At 36.2% G+C, this 18,751-nt stretch overlaps 2 protein-coding genes across 2 annotated transcripts in view; both read left to right on the forward strand.

Moving 5' to 3' along the window:
* LOC138326128 (uncharacterized) lies at positions 1-18,578 on the forward strand. The gene is made up of 6 exons (XM_069272260.1): positions 1-79; positions 1,249-1,464; positions 13,341-13,586; positions 14,681-14,737; positions 15,819-15,914; positions 18,397-18,578. Exons 1-6 carry the CDS (start codon positions 1-3, stop codon positions 18,576-18,578), a joined length of 876 nt encoding a protein of 291 aa, XP_069128361.1.
* LOC138326129 (protein eyes shut homolog) overlaps positions 15,943-18,751 on the forward strand; it is a 12,336-nt gene continuing 9,527 nt past the window's right edge. Inside the window, exons 1-2 of the mRNA XM_069272261.1 lie at positions 15,943-17,627; positions 18,397-18,545. The gene's annotated coding sequence lies outside the window, so the exon portion shown is untranslated. The remainder of the gene's footprint in view (positions 17,628-18,396; positions 18,546-18,751) is intronic.

Consider the following 18,751-nt stretch of genomic DNA (forward strand, 5'->3'; position numbering starts at 1 on the left):
ATGGCGACGGGTAAGGTGATTTGGGGGAGAGGCGTGATTCTGATTCTGTTTATCGTGTATCAGGGAATTCGATCAGAACGTAAGTACTATGCATTATAAAATAATAACAAAAGAATACACTAGCGAGAATATCAACATATGGATTATTGCACAAGGGTATATTAAGTTTTTAACAACAACCATTTCAATTATCAAGTTCAAAAAGGTCTCTCTATACATTTGATACTTAATCATTGAATATTTATTATTAGACGATAAAGGTAATATACATGTACATTGTGTTATCTGTCATTATTTATGTTAAAGAAAACAAATTACAATTATGATAGTGCAGCAAGCTGTAATAAGGCAATTATGATACAAAATACGTTTTACCTTATGAAAAAAACTTAATGATGATCTTCCCTTCGAATGTTACATAGTGGAGTGAATCATAATTACTTGTACTCGCCTTTGGTCGCTTTCAATTACTTAGCGATTACAAAAGTATATTAATATATCCAGGTACAGTTCAATAAGTTTGTTTTATGGGACTTCACACCAGTATAGGTATCACAGGTAAACTTCTTCTAGATAAAATCCTTTAACATTAAACGTTTTTTATGTGTAAAACTTTATGTCACTGTTATGAAATAAAATGACTGTTACGTGACATTTGGATAGAAATTACGTTCTGATTGTAACAGAGTAGAGAATTAAAATTAAAATCTCTGTATTTTTTTACATTGAGTTTCATAGTATCCTCCTTAGCCGATATATTATATATATTACAGTTAAAGTAGTACCCTAGACCACCATTTCAGACAGAAATAGTGTTTGAGTTTCATGTGATCAACAGGGATGCATATGGGGTAAAGGAAATGTTATTGTCCATTCATGGACGCCAATGTGATTAAAATGTAGCTAATTGACCAGACAGTGACCGGGATTCGAATCCGGTACATCTGAATACTAGTATGATGTTCTTACGATATCTACCTGGTTACCGATTATCAGCGCCTATGGAATTCAAGTTTTATAGCTCTTCTATAAATTCTAAATTCAACAATTTGTTATAATTATCATAGATATTTCTTTAGATCTGAAACTATTTATCCAATATTCATATTATAAAATATGCTTACAAAATTATCGGAAATCCTGTCCCAGCTCCAAGAGTATGCGCTATAATCTTGATAGAAAAATACATATTTTAATCAGTTATCAAATTAATAGTTACAGTTTATTTATGTGATTGTTGTATTGCAGAAAATGTTGCACTATCAAAACCAAGTGAACAAAGTAGCGACCAGGGCCGGCCTGATCTCGTTGCTAGTAAAGTCGTGGATGGCTGCTTAGATAGGAAAATGGACAATGGCTGTTGTACACATACACAAGGCAGTGGGCCTAAAACGGCCTGGTGGCGGGTCGATATGAAAGAATTGATGACCATAAACAGTATCACAATCACCTACACTAACACCGGTGAGTTAATGTTTGTTTATGGTAAAAGCGAGATTGTGTCACGTTTAAGAAAGGTACATTTTTTTTGTACATCATTCTTTCCAACTCTATGAGTTAAATAACGGTTATGATCACAACCAGTCTATGTACTATGTCCCCAAAAGAATAAAGATAACTTCGACAATTCATGTGGATGAAGTTAGATCAGTAATAAATAGGACAAATATTAAGTTACACATTGGAATTGTATGTCGCAATTGATGTCTATGTTAGATCGTTGTCACTGCACTAAATTGACATCACTTCCACTTGTCAATTAAAACAACTCTAGTTGGAAATAAACAGATATTACTTTTTTCTACAATCTTCAATAATTCGGTCCTGTGAGTCACGGGCCATCAGCTGTTCACAGCTAAGATCAATTTTAACTGGACAATCAATAAAGTTTACACACAGACAGTTTACAAATTTGAGACACACGCCAGACTCAATACTTTCGAGTAATACATATCTGTTATTCCATACGCCCACACCGTTGGTATAGTTAATATTATCTAATCCAACAGAAGCGTGCGATGAACTTAACTAAGCAATCGGGAGATTACTCTACTATGGTACGCATGCTCTAAATTTAATTGTCATTTCACCGCGAGTGCTACTTTTACCTACTATTGCTACTTACACTACAACCTTATATGTTATGGGCATTACTTTATCGGTGGCCGTAGTTTCTTCCTTCTTTCTTTAAAAACATATACTTCCTTCTTTAAGAGCTTAATTAACTTCTCGAGATAACTTTTACTTTGAATTGACCTGCTTATTGTAACATTAATTTTAGATTTACTAAAGCATTTAACCAACCTAATCTAACACAGGTTTCTAAGTAATGCTATAAGCTGAATACAGTTCAAATCTACTATGTAATCAAAAGGTCTCCGTGCACTAATACTTTTGCAAACCACTAACTATGAATTGTCTAATTAACACTCAACTCAATGCTTTAAGGTACAGGGAAGAATAATACGCAAAATAATTAAGCAACTCAAGCTGTTTTTACTCGAAAGATCTATAATTAGTTAAAAGATATTTTTGAGTGAGTCGGGAATGGTCATTGTCGGATATCTCAGTTTTAGGTGTTGAGTGATAGGGATATACACGGACTACATCATAATCAGTGATCTGTCATCCACTCAATTGCTTCGACTCGACCGCGAGTAGTGGGTGTTTCCCGACACGTGTTGAATCGTACTTCTTATGTACTGCAGATTTCTCTTGGATAAGAATTGGGAGGTCTACTGAGATTCTAGTTGGTGGATACCAGTCGTTGAAGCGAGGTTGACAAATTGGGTGAGATATGTACAATTGGTCGTCAGGTCAATACACTTACGCTTGGCATTCTGTACAGCGGGTTGTTGATTCTAATTTCTTCTCATCGAATCAATCATGCCGTCTATTACTTCTTACCGTAAACTGGCCTCAGGGCATTAGTTAATGTACGGAACTCGATTAAACAACTCAACTGAGTTTTAATTTTGTAATGTTTATGAGGGCGTTATCAGAGATACCAGAAAATTTCTTTATGAATAACAATCCTTTCCGATCCTTCTAGGAGGGCGACACTACTAGGTAACGATTACGAGCTTTAATTTTGTCCATTATTTTGCATAGAGATTGATCCTGCAACTGTTCCGCATACTGACCGATAACTACTGCCTGATAAACTTGTGCTTTATCCGTCAATACGAAATGCTTTATTCGTCAATACGATCACATGAATTTGTTCTTAACTTTTCTCTAACTTGATTCCAGAACTTGAACCTTCCGGTAAATGAAACGTCATTCAGTCCCGCTAAACGTGACGTCAACATTCAATTGAATGACGACATTTTTACGATATCGAAAATCTCCTATGGCGATGTCGTCTTTTTTTTGGTTCATGGCAAATGTATGTATTGTAAAGTAATTCTTAAACATGGGTACTGTATTGTTTTATAAGTATTTTCAGTTTTGCTTTCAGTGATGATCTATCTACCACATGACTAGTTTGATTTAAGCCGGTGTACTGCTTAATGTGAAGGCCGACTTATTCTCTTTTTCCACCAGGAAATAATAAAAGGAGTACTCTCTACAAAGCATGGAGACCCCAATGATGAGATCTCGCTTCGAGCTGAATACAACTTGTAAATAACTGTCAATTTGTCTTTAGTTTGATAGAACATTTTGGTTCGAGGAATAAACATGTAATACACGGTCTAGTTATTCTTATAATCAATGTATCTATTTTGTGTCGTCGGACCACGGCAACCAAAGCCGACATTACTCGGCCATAGCCTACGTAATATGGGACTTATACGACTCACAAATTAAAACATTAGTTTTATATAGTTTAATATACACGCTAGTTATCCAATATACTACTGTCACACAAACACTCAATTTCAGCGTCATGCAGCGATGGTCCGAATATCTCACAATGTTTGGGACTACTTTAGGACCTTTTCTCATACAACTGGTCGATTGGTCTTCGCCTGCGAGTTGTTCTGTTACGCATGATTAAGTTACACAGTCAGAAATTGGGTAATTGGTATATGTGGTAAATTGACTCTCAGATGTGTTCCAACTCATTTGAGTTAGACAGGAACACAATCCGCAGAATTCACAAGATATTTAATCCCGAACTACTCGAGGTTGCCAGAACAAAGCTCAGTTAATGGGATCCCTCCACCAGGTTTCTTCCTGGACACGACTTACATTTTTCTATACGGAAAACATGTGACCGAATCACCAGTTAGTGTCCTCGTATGCGACAATATACACCTGGATTAGGGGTCTACTCTGGTTTAACGGAGTGAGGCCAGTACCGGGGTGGTTTAGTTCAAAGAGACGGAAGGAACAGGTAGGCCTCAGAAGTCATCGTCACAACGAGCGTTAATCACGCTTATCGTAAGTCGATCAAGCACAGGCGTATGTGTAAGATGTTGTTGTTCTTTTGCCTAACAATGCTCTGCAATATCCATTTGGCGGTCCACCAACGTTGCACGTTTGAAGATCATACACGGCAGCGAATGAAAAACACAGCAACAGCATATGCCCAACAGTGGTGCCACGGTTCTTGTGGAAGAACTGAGTGGATATTTAGTGTCTGACTGGTTAACCTTTCTTACAGTGATGACAATACAACGTTGACACGCGATTAATCTAGCACAAGCGATTAACATGAGTCCTATGTCAAGCTAATAGATAGGGTATTTTCATGACAAGTTGCAATTTGATGTCATGCCTTGGGTGATCACACAGGCTTTACTAACGTATAGCCTGGTTCCAAGTCCACTCACGAACTGAGCGTGGGACGACTATTAGTCCAGGTGCCAAATGGTGATTTTCCACTCAACCTAAAAAAATAGTTCGCATAAAATGTTTTTGCACAGAAATGTTCTTTAACATGTCCTCCATCAGAAACTGGATGATGCCACCGTGGCATCATTGGGGAAATTGAAATATTCAAGATGGCGGACAAGATGGTTGACAAACTGCAATATTGATATATTTCAATCCTAATTTGATATTCTTGCTATAAAATCATCAATTCTTTATGCTCTTCGATAAAATTTTGTGTACATATTTGTCATAATGTCATTGAACAGAATTCTTAATATAATAAAGTTAACTCTTGTAATTAATGTTTAATTAATAAGTTAATTAACATAATTTTTAAATAGGTTATTGTATGATAAAATTGCTTTGATTCATTAGTTATTACATGTAGATTGGTATTTTGTGTGGTTTTGTTTAAGACAATATTTTACATTTCGCTGGTTTCGGTGTCTATAGCGTTTTAATTCTACCTTTTTGCCCATTACATGATCATAAAAGGCGACCTTTGGGGCTTTATATATTCTTTTCTTCCTAACGTCTTCCTTGACACCACCTCACTTTTGGCCGCCTTAAGTTGACCGTTTAGAAAGGCTCTGGGAACTATTACTTGCACGAGACACGTCTCTTTACTGTAAACGTACTTATTTTAGCGGTATTGAACCATCGAACTGCGTTATTTTATATCTGCGACGATAAATAATAATTTACAGATGTTCGCCTTGCGCTACAATACGTATGTTTTTTACAGAATACACATGTACATTGTTTCTGCTCTTGCTTAGCATTCAACAGAAAGAGAGTGAGACGACTTTTATACATGTAGCCGATGTCAGTATATATGACCGACTGTGATGTTCTCCCATTGTATTTGGCAACATGTTTCAGTGAGAATGCATTGAAATGTTTCCACCATTAAAAAAGGCACTCTTGATCATATCACAGCCACCCGAACAAAAGGCATCCAACAAAGCAACATATGTAAGGTAGACCGTTCTTAAAATGACATTTTCTGTGAAAAGGGCATTATACGTAATCAACCAACCAACACTTTAAATATTTACAGATTTTCTTCTATCCAAAATGGAATTACCCATTCAGTAGTCATTTTGAAAGATATAGGAATAACCTCATGTGATTTTTAGCAATATAACTAATCTTATTATAATTATTGGTAAGATGACATGTTCAGTCGTACCTTGTGAATTTGTTCTGCAGGTAGGGTGTAAGTATTTAGTATTGTACCTGCTGCACCTATTTCATGATCGTAAAAAGGCGACTAAGTGTATGATCTTATCTTTTATCTTCTTCCTAACTGACGTCTGACTTCTAACGTCTCCCTTGACAACGCCTCACTTTGGGCTTTCGGTTGAGCACTCGTCCCTGTGAGAAAGGTTCTGGGTTTGGTCCCTTGGCGGAGACACACAAAAGTCTGTAAAAGTGGTTGTTTCTGCTCCTGCTTAGTGCTCAGCATACCGGGAGTGGGACGAGTGGTTCGTCCATAGACAGTATAATTTGACTGGAGGGTTGTATTTCTTGGTGTCTTGGTGGCATGCTTCAGTGATAGAACAAAGGGCAAGAGTTCCAAAATTTCCACTATACAAGAAGACACAACACAAATATACCAGTCTCCCAAAACACCCCCTCACTTCTTAACGCAATACAGCGCATACATGAGAGGGCCGTCTCAACATAACCCTGCCTGTTAACAGGACGTTACTTTAATCATAATAAAAAAAACACGACAAACAAACTAGTTTATTATGCAATACATCTTTATCATAAAATGAAAATACACACTTCTTGAAATTGATTTTTTTTATAAAAAAACAAGAATAACTTTTTATTTAATATATAAACATAGTGTATTGCCTAACTATTTGATGGTATAACCTGTAATAACGATGTTTTGCATGCTTCAATATGTAATAAGCAGGAGCAGAAACTACCACTTTTTAAAGACTTTGGTGTGTCTCGGCTCGGCTAGGGACAGAACCCAGAGCCTTCCTCACAGGGGCGAACGCGCTCAACTCAAGGCCCAAAAGTGAGGCGGTGCCAAGGGACGGCATTATGGAAAGATAAAAGTAGAAAAGATAATATCCTAAATTTAGTCGCCTTTTATAACGATCATGCAATAGGGGCAGCAGGTAGAATAATTCTAATGCCCTGGAACCCTTAGCAAGTGGCCAACGAAATCACAACCCTCGGGGCAAATTCCTGAAAGTCCTTAGGATGAAGTGCCTAACCCTCGGCAAGCCTCGTGTTTAGACCGTTCATGAATTACCCCTTTCGGGTGAGTGATTTCGTTGAAACACAATCACACCCTCTAGGTAGGGAAAGATTCTATTAATCACAGCCCACGCGTTTCACATTAAAATGACAACGGGCAAACAGCTTCGTCCCCATTCCCTTTGTACTGACCAGACACTGCGACATTTTAGAGTAATGTGAGAGGATCGGCTAGGGGATGTATTCCCCAAATGGGCGAGAGTTCAACTCTGCCAATTTAGGCAGCGATGTTGGAAAGAAAAAGAAAAGATACCAAAATTTAGTCGCCTTTTACGATAATGAAGGGACAGCAGGTACAATTATTATGCCCTACATACAGAGAAACTGGACAAACTTTCAAGACAGATATTCAATTATTATTTAGTATAGAATGGATGCCTTTGTTTCGTAACCAGTTTGAATATAATTGATATGCACAAAGATGTTATGAGGCATTGAACCATCAAAATGTCCATAAAACATATGATTCGGTACTTCGACAAAACCATTTCTTAACCCATTTTAATGTACAATATACTTGAAAACGATATCAGTTGAAAAATATACATGTAGCAACTGTAAAGGGTAATGCTTACTAATGATATATTCATTTCCAAAATAGTTACCAGATATAAAAATGTTTTTTAATATTTTTATTCTGGTTTTGTGTAATTTATTGGTTATACATGTATTAACTAGCTTGAATGTAACAACCTTAGAAAACAAGTTTTAGTTAATTTGATATGGGAGTCCAAAATGACAACATTCCAATATAACGAACATGAAAAATCTTTCTGTGGGATGTTTGATTGCATTACAATGGTTTTTTTTAAAACTTTTTAAAAAAGGTTATGATTAATAAATGGAGTTGAACATCGTTTTTTGATAAAGGGAGTGAAAGCACTGCGGTTTGTGCCCATTGTAGTAGTTATAATTTGACAGGGTGGGGGCGTTTTGTTTATCCGCCCCCATTCAATTAAATAACATTTTACCATATGGGGATTGAGATGGGGGTATTAGTTTTATAACGTCCTATTAACAGCCAGGATCATGACATGAAGATAGAAAATAGATCTTTATCTAATGTCAATACATAATACACACAATGTATTTATTGTATGTAAATTATGGATGTGGTTAAATCAATTTATTCTTAAATAATTCAATTTTGCCTTGTTACAAGACATTTTCATTGCCTACACAATTTACTTTATCAGCCCATAAATGAAAACAATGGCGTCGTCGTTTGTCACGATGCTTCTGATTGGCTGAGATGACGAAGTAATGATTTCATAGCCAAAAGCCAAAATGAATTTTTAATATAGAAGAGATTATCTTTAGTAAATTGAATTATTAGGATTAATTTGAATAGATTTGTTTATATTATGGAGATATAACACAAAAGCCTGAGTGTCGTAAACGGCTTCGCGGTAGTTATTTTAAAGTACACTACAGATTTTTGTGTTATATCTTCATAACATAAAAATCTATTCAGGTTAATCCTTAATTAACATTAATTTAAATAAGTGTTTAAGATTGGGTTATATGGACAAAGATGGTTGTCCTTATTTCTGTTATTCGGGATTATTTAAAACGTTTTGCTACTTACCAAAACAGTATAAACTAGTAGTTTAAAACACAGGGCATAAGTATTTTAATTTTATCGTCCGGCTAAAAATGATCATATCAAATCTTCTGCTGTCTTTTATATTCTTGAAATTATTCGTCCAATTACAATTAATACCTGCAATTAACAAACTACTTACTCTATGCCAAATATAAATCTCTTTTTTAAGAAATTGTACTAGTCACTATAGCATTGAAATTGGTTATTAATGTTTATTTCAAGCTCGGCACTGTTGTGTATAAAGATGTACGTAAACTAATGTTTATTTCAAAATCATCACCAATACCTTTTAGTGATTAACAAAGTCCAACAGAGAATATTGAAATGAAATCTTGTTTATGCTACCTAAATTATAACATTAGTTTTATTAAAGTTTCGGTAAATATGGCAGCTGTAATTTCCGCCGCAGCAACTGTATTTTTTCGGCCGTGTAGGTAGCTCTCAAATCATAATTGTACCATCATGCCTATCTTATTGCTAATTGAATATCTTAAAATGCGACTTAAATTTCGGATATTATTCTTTTCCCCCATGTTCATAATTGCTTTTTGTTCCTTCTTTTATGTCTCTCGTTGACATCACCTCTTCTTTCGACGACCAGTTGCTCCCGACGCTTGCCCTTGTGGGGAAGCCTTCTGGCTACTATTCTATATTACCCAGGATAAAATAAAAAAGATATCCTAAATTTAGTCCCGCACTTTTACGAGCCATGCCACAGGTACAACACTTCTGATGTTCTAACCTGCAGGACATTCGTAACCAGTTTGTGTGATGTAGTAAATATCCTAGTTTCCCGGATGATCGTCCTTAAATTATGCTATTATGTTTAACGTTGCGCAATATAAGTAATATTGTTCATTTTTCGACAAAAATAAAGACGGTAAAATAACTGATTCTGAAAATAGTTTTTTATCGGATTTTATTTTCTATCAAAGAAATATGCATCTATCTTGCAAATTTAAGAAAGAAAACTTATCTTTTGCAATTACGTTACATTTAACTCTAATTTATTTGACTTATAACCGTTTTTTGAGAACGTTCATGGCGGCCATCTTGAATATTTTCAATTCCCCAAAGATGCCAAGGTGGCATCATTCGGATTCTCATTAAGCACATCCTTACTGCAACATAATCAGCAAAAACATTTTATGCGAACTATATTTTTGGGTTTTCTGGTTGGCACCTGGACTATATGAGATATTTGGATGGTTTAATGGTCATTTACGGCGAACTACTATGAAGCCATCTTGGCGATGGATGCGACTGCTGAAATATTGCTTTACTGATGTTCGTACGCTTCTTTTACGGTCGCGTGCACCCCTGTTTAAGATGGCATGCACTCAGCGCAGATCCGGCAGTCAGATTGGTTAGCTGCCCATGCAGATCTTGTGGTAAACGGTAATGAAGATATGCTTCAATTGTGGCAATTAAGTTGCATATTTGGCAATATCATTTCTCGCGTGTAGGCGCGTTTCTGCTGGCAGAATTAGAAGGTATGTTAGCAGAACCGACATGTGTCTAACACTGACCTAGATACCTGTTAACGTTTGTGAGGAAAGAGGTTACACGGGAGTAGCTGTGCCAACGTATTGATGGCTTGGACACACGACTGGCTATCGGTCAGAACACAGGTTTGGTGTTTTGATTGTTATGATGTATGGAGTACAATGATTGACTGCTGCCGCAATACACAGAGCTTCTATCACGCATGAGACCCCAAGTTACTTGGTGTTTTCTCAGTTTGGCGCTGAAAAATCCGGCAAGGCTGATTTGGTTGTCGTGCATGATATACAAGGTGGTCCCGATACCATGTTTACTGACGGAACCATCAGTCACGATCAAAAGAGCATCAGACGCAGTTGGTAGGGCGATGGCTTTGTTGGAGGATAAACGATTCCAGAGTATAGGAGAAACATTTTTCCAGCTGGTCAGTCCAATTGATTTTGTCTTTGGATTGAAGTCCTGTAACCGATTCCTCAAGTAGTGCTAAAATTTGTGAACAGTGAGGTACGACGCGTCTTAACATCTTGTAAGCAGCACCACGAGGAACGAGCGAAGACTGAATGCCGTCTCAAGTCGGTTACAGGTTGCTAACACGGCAACCCTGTGAGCACTAGCCGAAATGTATCCTTGTGACCATATCCATCACAGTATGGTGGTAGAACGAGGACAAACAACGGTTTTCGAGGAGAATAAGCGAGTGTCACAACGCTGTAAGTATCCATGAATTTGGACCAGTTCCCCTGTAGTTGGCCTGGTGTGTTTTCCACCGCATTATAGATCGTCCGCTGACTTTGCTACGATACCATCTTGTAGACAGTCATCGAGAACGCGGCACATCATTTCTTTGAGGCCAGTCTCCAATCCTGGCATTCCCATAGCGCAGCGTCTATACACACGAAACACCTCGAATAGTGTCAGTACTCCGCAATACTTCGTGGATTCCTTTGAGAGAGGAATTTGATATAATGCACTTGTGAGGTCAGTTACGATAATACACTTCCACTGAGCAATAGTGCGAAATGTGGAGTCAACGTCTGGCATCCATGGCGATTGCGGTTTGATGTAACGCCCGACGTCCTCACATACAGTCACAAGTCGGAATCTACTGTTGGTTTTTTTTGACAAGAAAAGAAGAGTTGAAGTATTCTACAGTGACGCCAATGTCCTCTGGTTTATTAAACACTCCTTGTCTCTCTAACTCATCAAACTGTTGTTTCAATGTGACAAGCTTATCCCGCGAGTAATGGGGGTTCTACCTTTTAATTCGGGAAATTGGACAGGGCCAATGTTGATATGTGCCTCAACTTCCCTGCACCGTTATATCCTCTTAAGTTAGGATCAAAGAGATTGTCAAAAAATATTCATGTTTTCGGAGCATTTGTGGCTTTGACGTGTTGTTGGGTATACGAATTACACAACCGGCTGGCTCTACGATAGGAGGGTGTGGCCAAATGCGAGAGGAAATGGTGTTGTCAGTACGCGGTTCTAAGACTAATCCACTTTCAGTTGGCAAATCGTCGGAGATGCCAATTTCAAAGTATGACCTTGTCGGTTGAAGCTTTTCCAACTCTCAAAACCTAAGCCCTGACTCGTCGATAGGTGTCTTAGGTCTTTTCAACGGGTATAGGCCCAAAATGAACAACGACTGACTCACCTATTGTGATTTCCTACTTTGATGGTCTCAATGATATATCATTAGTAATCATGAAAGGCATATGTGTCAGGACATCTAATTCTATGTGATCTACGACTTACATGTAGGCCTCGATATGTAAGTCCAGGCCATTCCTTGTCACTGTGATGTTGATTTCCCCAACTATATTAACCGGGATAACTCCATTCGATTGAAAAGCAATTTAGTTGCTCTTTTTAATGGCTCCATCTGCTTGTCTGGCTACAGGTGTTTTTATCATGTTAACTTCGGTATCGGTGTCCAAAATGATTTGATTGGAACAACTATGTTTGTGGAACATTTTCATATGGGGTGACTGCTCAATACTCATGTGGCGGGCAACCGATATTGCACGCTGATTATAAGTGAGGCCCGTGTCGCTCTCAGCGCTAATCCCATACTCCCCATACTCATTGTATCATTCTCAAACACAGTCACGATTATATCCGTACGTGTCTTCAGCGTACGCTTGACGAGCACTCGTCATAATACGGCGATCCTCTTCGGGGAGGAATTTGCACGCTCACAGGAAATGGTTATTGTTGTCGCGTCCTGCTTGTTTGCAAAAAGCGCATACTTTGTTTAGGCGTTTCGGGGGAAATGACGTGGTACGGTGCTCAGTATTTAGAGGTCTAGGATTTAGTTTATTTCTGAACACTGTCCATAGTACCTTGGATTCTGCTGTTGCGTGAATTTCATCTAACAGGCTATCAAAGGGTAGTGATATTTCTGGTTTCAGAGTTGCAAGCGTTTGAGAACGTAAAACTAAGCCATAGCGCTGTTTAACGAGGGCTGGTAAATCTGTGTGGATTAGTGTGAGCCAGGTGAGAAAAATGATGTTTTCCACAGTTGGTGACATTTTCTCAACAGCCTAGGGAATGTCCCCATTATGCCGCATGTTTCCATCAGATCGCAGCAGGTTGTCCTATATGAAACTATTCAATCGTTGAAAAAGGTCAATCTCCAGGCTCAAGGTTGATGTTATTGAATTCAAAAAGTGTGACCCTGTTGACTGAAACCTATAGTGCATTCGGATAAATTGCTAAATTTTCATAATTGGTATGGATTTTGAAACGATAGTGCTTTTTGATATAACTGACCAAATATTAGCTATCTGATCCAGCATTAGCTCAAGGTGAGCTACTTTTGTGGGCCCATACTCCGCAAGGGATTGTCTTTGTTTTTTCCTTCCCCATGTGACAACTTCGACGAGAAATGGAGCAAAGCTACTGACAAGGGACAATGTATACCGGAGATTTTGTCTCCATGCTTCAAATGATTTACTTGAATCCTGGTTTGTTAGGGGACATTGTTTTTGGACCCTATTTATGACCCTGTGAATGGTGAATCCGTACGTTTGCTATGCATTTACATTTTAATTGTAGTAACCATACAAAATTTTAAGCAATTACTCAACGAATTGACCCTACTGAACTAAACCTGATATTTTTTCAGTTGAACGTCGGGATCGTTTAGCAGGCTATCATCTTTACATATCCAACACCACTAGTACCCCACAGGACGGTACCTTATGTTATGTGGACACGAGTAGTACAATAGACGAGGTCCAGCTGGTGGTGACACACCAGTGTCCATTTGTTGGTCGATACGTCACAGTGTATAACTACAGAACAGAGCCATTGAGACAAAGCTGGTATTACCAATACGCTCTCCTAGAACTTTGTGAACTACAGGTGTGGGGTATGTATAGTATGAACTAATTTAAGTTATTTTGAATCTTTATAAAATATGGCTTCCAGGCAACGATCAAAATGTATGTACTTATCTTACTAAATGTCTTAAATATTTAAAGAATATTTGGAATATCTACTGACATTTATGTAATAACCCTACCTCTGAAGCATAAAAGTATTAGTTAGAATAATACCAAAAAATACAGGGTGATTCTGTTGATATTGATAACGACTTTGGTGGATGATGAAAGGACTAGATGCCAATATTGGCGAGCGATGAAAATACGAAGTCATTATTGGTGGTAATTTATGTTACGGCACACAGCAATCAAAATATCGTATTTTCCATAACAGAATATAAATTCCGATTGAATGAACCCAAGTCAATTTTAAGTAACCATGTATCACAACAATTACATAAATTCCACTGTGCTCAGTTTTCATTGACCACCCCTCTCCCCACCCGCCCCATAACCTGAACAAAAAACACTTATACAAATATTTGTTTATGGGATAACAATGCATAGATATAATGCATTAAGTCTGTGATTCTGTGCTCGTACGTCACAAAATATTTTCATTTACCGATGTCATGTACTCTTGTATGACAGTGAGTAAAAATATAAGAAATAGTTGTAGTATAATTTACTATATTGTGCTGTATGATCATTTTCCTAGAAGAGCGGTTCCGAGGTCAACACACTGCACACATGTATCGTCTCCTCTCTTCTTATATTTACATTAGGTCGTCAATTACTCTTATTATCAGTCAACAATGCCCTCTTGTGGGCAGTCTCCCAATATGATGGCTTCAACTTCAAGTCATCTTGAACCCACACATAATCGAAATATGGCGATATTACCAACAGGTTATTGACGTAATTTGGCGTATCTGGGAGTAATGGGGTTAAGAGTAAAGATACAGCATTGATTAAGCTGATACTCTCAACAAAGGATCCATTGTATAATATAGTTTGTTTTCTTAATTGCTTAAATGCTAAGCTTATTTCCGCTGTTAACTGTATTACTAACATAAATAACATTTCCATGTGTTTCTCTGATATTTCTGTTTAACGAAATTAGTTTTATTCATATTAACAGGATGTCCTTCAGCGTGTTATGGTGGTAACTGTAATTCCACGACTGGTGCTTGCTTCTGTAAGTTATACATCTCTAAAATATATATTACTCGTATCACTTGTTTAAGGTTAGTCTGCTAAGACTGCCTAATATGAAAACAAAAAAACTAATACCATAGGCAGGTTTAGCGGACTTGGTGAAACTTGATACATATGAATAAAGTTGATTCATTAATAATTGTCAATGCAAACATTGTTTTCTTCCATCTAACGTAACGCTTCCCTTCATAATGCGTATTATGTATATGAAAGCATATTCAAGTACTTATCTATGTGATTTCAAAGTGACTTTATAACTTTCAAGACACACTATGTTCTTTTGAAATATAATGTAATTATTACAATTCAACATTTCAAGTGCCTTTAAGGGTATTTTAAAAGAAACACAAAGACACATGACGTACGTACGGAACGTCTACATGCATTTGTGTGTGTGTATTTCACACTATGCTACATTTGTGAATTATTCGAAATACATAAACTAATTTGAAATGTGTCCAGTAACGTAAAAATAAACAAGATTAATATTTAAATATAGCTTGCCAACGTGCACTAAATTGGATGTCGAACAATTACGGATTTTGATTATTTGTTTTCAGCACAATATTACTTACACATACATAAAATGAATGGCGGTATCATATCAAAACACTACATACTTTTCACGGGAACAATAACAGAACATAGGTTTAAATGTGTCAATTAGTATTTAAGAGTCGACCAATCAAAATTGTGTTTAGAAGTTTGCCAATAGTATGCAATGTCATTCAATAGTTTTAATTTTGAAATATGATAACATTACAGTTAGATAACATTAAAAGTTAAATCGAGTTTTGACCACTCCTAACTTCTAATAAATAGATAATCTACATGTAGTCACCTTTTCATATCGACCAGATTGTGACGCGTGAAAAAAATGTTGTGGTCGTGTGCCTATCACACATCAGGTACATTCTGATTTATACTTCCGCAATAATGACAAAAAAAAAAAAAAAAAAACAATTACGAAAATGAAATAACAATGATCTAATTATTATTTTGATTTGAAATTCCATTGGTTTGAACACATGTAAATTCATATTAGACTTTGTTGTTTTTAGATTGTTTTACAGGGACATACGGGGATTTCTGTAACATGACTTGTCCAGCAAACTGTAAAGACAATGCGTGTGAGAAAGACACCGGGACGTGTGTAGGTAAGAATCAGTAAATATTAGAAATGTGTTATATTTAAGTTCGTATTGGAACTTGTTATTAAATACCAAAGACTTACATTTATCTTTGTTTCTGAAGTATCAGTCGCATTGGTAACTACTCCATGTTGAAATATAATATTTCACAGTGGTCTTCTATAAAATGCAATTGAAACAGAAAATTAATAATAAGTACTGAGTTTTCTAGGCTGTAATCGTTTTGATCAATAATGTATATGCCTGTTCATAACTGCAAGATAGTACAACTATTTCTGTTATTATATGTATTTTGCAAATGAAAAATATTCATAATTATTTCACGACACCTTTAGTTGCAGACTGTATTCCTACTAATTATTGTCCTACATGTGAACATTTTAAAGACTTTGTAGGGGCATTGTTATGATATGGATATTCTTCTTGCAATTTCCATTCTTGGCTTCATAAATTTATGTTTGAGAGTACATAACGGTATTCATGATTAATGCTTGCAATTAAAAAACAAGTTTAAAATATATGAATATATAATATAATTGATTTCATTGCTTTATTGATCTTTTTAAACAAATAACAGCAGACAAACAATCAGCATTGCTTTGCAATATGTAACCGTTATCAAACCAGCTGTCTCGGTGTTTAAAGTCACCTTATATATAATTAATATATTATTAGGTTTTTAAATACATGCACTGTGTATTGTCTTATTGTTTTAAATGTCACTGCGTCATGTTATGTCCTGTGCATGTACATGTGTGTGTAAGTAATTGATATGACGTATGAGAGGTGAGCAGATGTAGAAGTTGTGAATGCCACTTTGACCGTGCCCCTGTCCCCGTCCTGCATGATCGTTTTCGTTTAAGCGGTTGGACTGGGTAGACCATTTTTAAAAGTAATTATTTCAAGAATAAATCCTAAATGATCTGCAAATTTTGATACGGGCCTATTAGGTCTTTGTCAAAGCTAGTCTGAAATGAATATAAAGTTACCAGGGCTGTTATTAATTCAAAAAAATCAGTCAAACGGTATAAACGAAAATGGCTTTAGTCCTCAACCAGACGTATATATATTGTATATGGGCAAAACAGTACGTACACAGTACCTATAAGCATGCGTGCTTTTCAGCCAGTTTGTGTAAGGTAAGTTTGTTTAATCTATTACTATGTAGAACTTATCCATTTAACTTATGACACAATCTACATAATAATGATATACTTTAAAGTTTTCTTTTTAATTCTATAAATAACTAAGCACGTATACAATGATACTTACCAAAAAGAATTGCACGTGGTTATCTAGGTAAGTGTTCTACATAATGTCAAAGTTATTGTTAAATCAATGTTTATTTTTGTTTGACTATATGTAACCATGAAATGAAATACAATTTATTGAATATATATTAAATTAATACCTTTTTAAAAACTTTATACTTTACCGTATAAGTTTGCGAATAGTCCACCATATGTATGTCCCTATATATTACCAAATAGTGCAATTTTTATTTCAGGGTCTCCATTTCTGTGTGATAAATCGTATCAACTGTTTGTAGTTGTTTGCATATATTCTTCCAGGGAATTTGAATCATACTACATTTCACTTATGTGATAGAGAAAGTCTGTTTTAGAATGTATTCCTTGAAAACATGACATTAGCTGAACACTGAATTGCCCAGCCAATTGTAAGAACGGTTTGAGTGGAAAGGACAAAGGATCCGTATGGGCAAGTAGCACTACATTTATGACTTGATATAATACAATTTACAGTGTAATATATTTATTTAATAACCACAATTTAACGCAATGACAATTGAAAGTTCCTTTAAGTTTAATACTTACCATCTATCAAGATATTGCTTTGGTGTTTATAACATGATATTAATTTTAATAACCATTTGGGACATGGAAACAGTTCAGTTAGTGCATATTTTCAATTTATTATCATGGAAATGTGCCAAGAGAACGGGTGTTCAGTGTTGTTTTCCAAAAAATCTAATGATTACTAAGCTACTGTAATTTATACCCATATGACGATGAGTTCATGACATGCATGGGAAAGAAGGAAAATGTCCCACGTTAAAGGGGGTGAAGCAAATATACAAGTGTCTGTATTCCTTATGAAAAGACAGGTTTGAAATTAATATAAACAGTTTCAGGTAATACCATGTACTTCCTGACCGTACGTGTTTAGCTATTAAGCAAGGTGATAGTAACTGCTTACTAATTGGTGTCTCTTTCATTCTATCAAGTGGTTATTAAATAAATAAATAATAAGTTAAAAGTGAATCACAAGTTCTTACATTAAATTATTCCAAGTACTGAAATATATCCCTGTTTTTACAAATGTGTTGAAGATTTTATTTAATGTGGATTTTAAAGAGCATGTATAGTTCTTATTAATCAAATGTGTCCCTATAATCATTAGTATTATATATATCCCAAAATTGTTTTTACGTCAAGATTGTTAACAGCAAGATACTAATATGTTACAGAGACGGATATTTATTCCAAGAGTGGACTGTTCTGCTGTATCAGCAATGCCAGAGACCAAATGCAAAATGTGACGAAGAGGTGGATATCTATCATATCGGACTTAAGCTCCTCGTACATTGTACGACGACTGGAGTTTATAACCAATTTCGTACGTATTAAGCGTAGTGGGTTCCTACGATAGGGTTGATCGCCTTAACGACGCTTATATAATCATATACTAACAACCAGTTTATAACATCTTATTTTCATAACCGACGTGACTACTACCGACGTTTAGTGCTTAATGCCTACCTGTACACAAACGATGTTTACTTGATAGGGGACGAACATACAACCAATGGAAGTTAATGGATT

Source organism: Argopecten irradians, chromosome 6, assembly GCF_041381155.1.
Source record: "Argopecten irradians isolate NY chromosome 6, Ai_NY, whole genome shotgun sequence".
NCBI classification, from domain to species: domain Eukaryota; kingdom Metazoa; phylum Mollusca; class Bivalvia; order Pectinida; family Pectinidae; genus Argopecten; species Argopecten irradians.

Excerpts from the sequence above, each read along its gene's own strand:
- LOC138326128 (XM_069272260.1), top strand. The coding sequence starts at position 1 with ATGGCGACGGGTAAGGTGATTTGGGGGAGAGGCGTGATTCTGATTCTG. Across the intron at positions 80-1,248 it reads TCAGGGAATTCGATCAGAAC|AAAATGTTGCACTATCAAAA; the intron begins GTAAGTACTATG and ends GTTGTATTGCAG. Across the intron at positions 15,915-18,396 it reads AGACACCGGGACGTGTGTAG|AGACGGATATTTATTCCAAG; the intron begins GTAAGAATCAGT and ends AATATGTTACAG.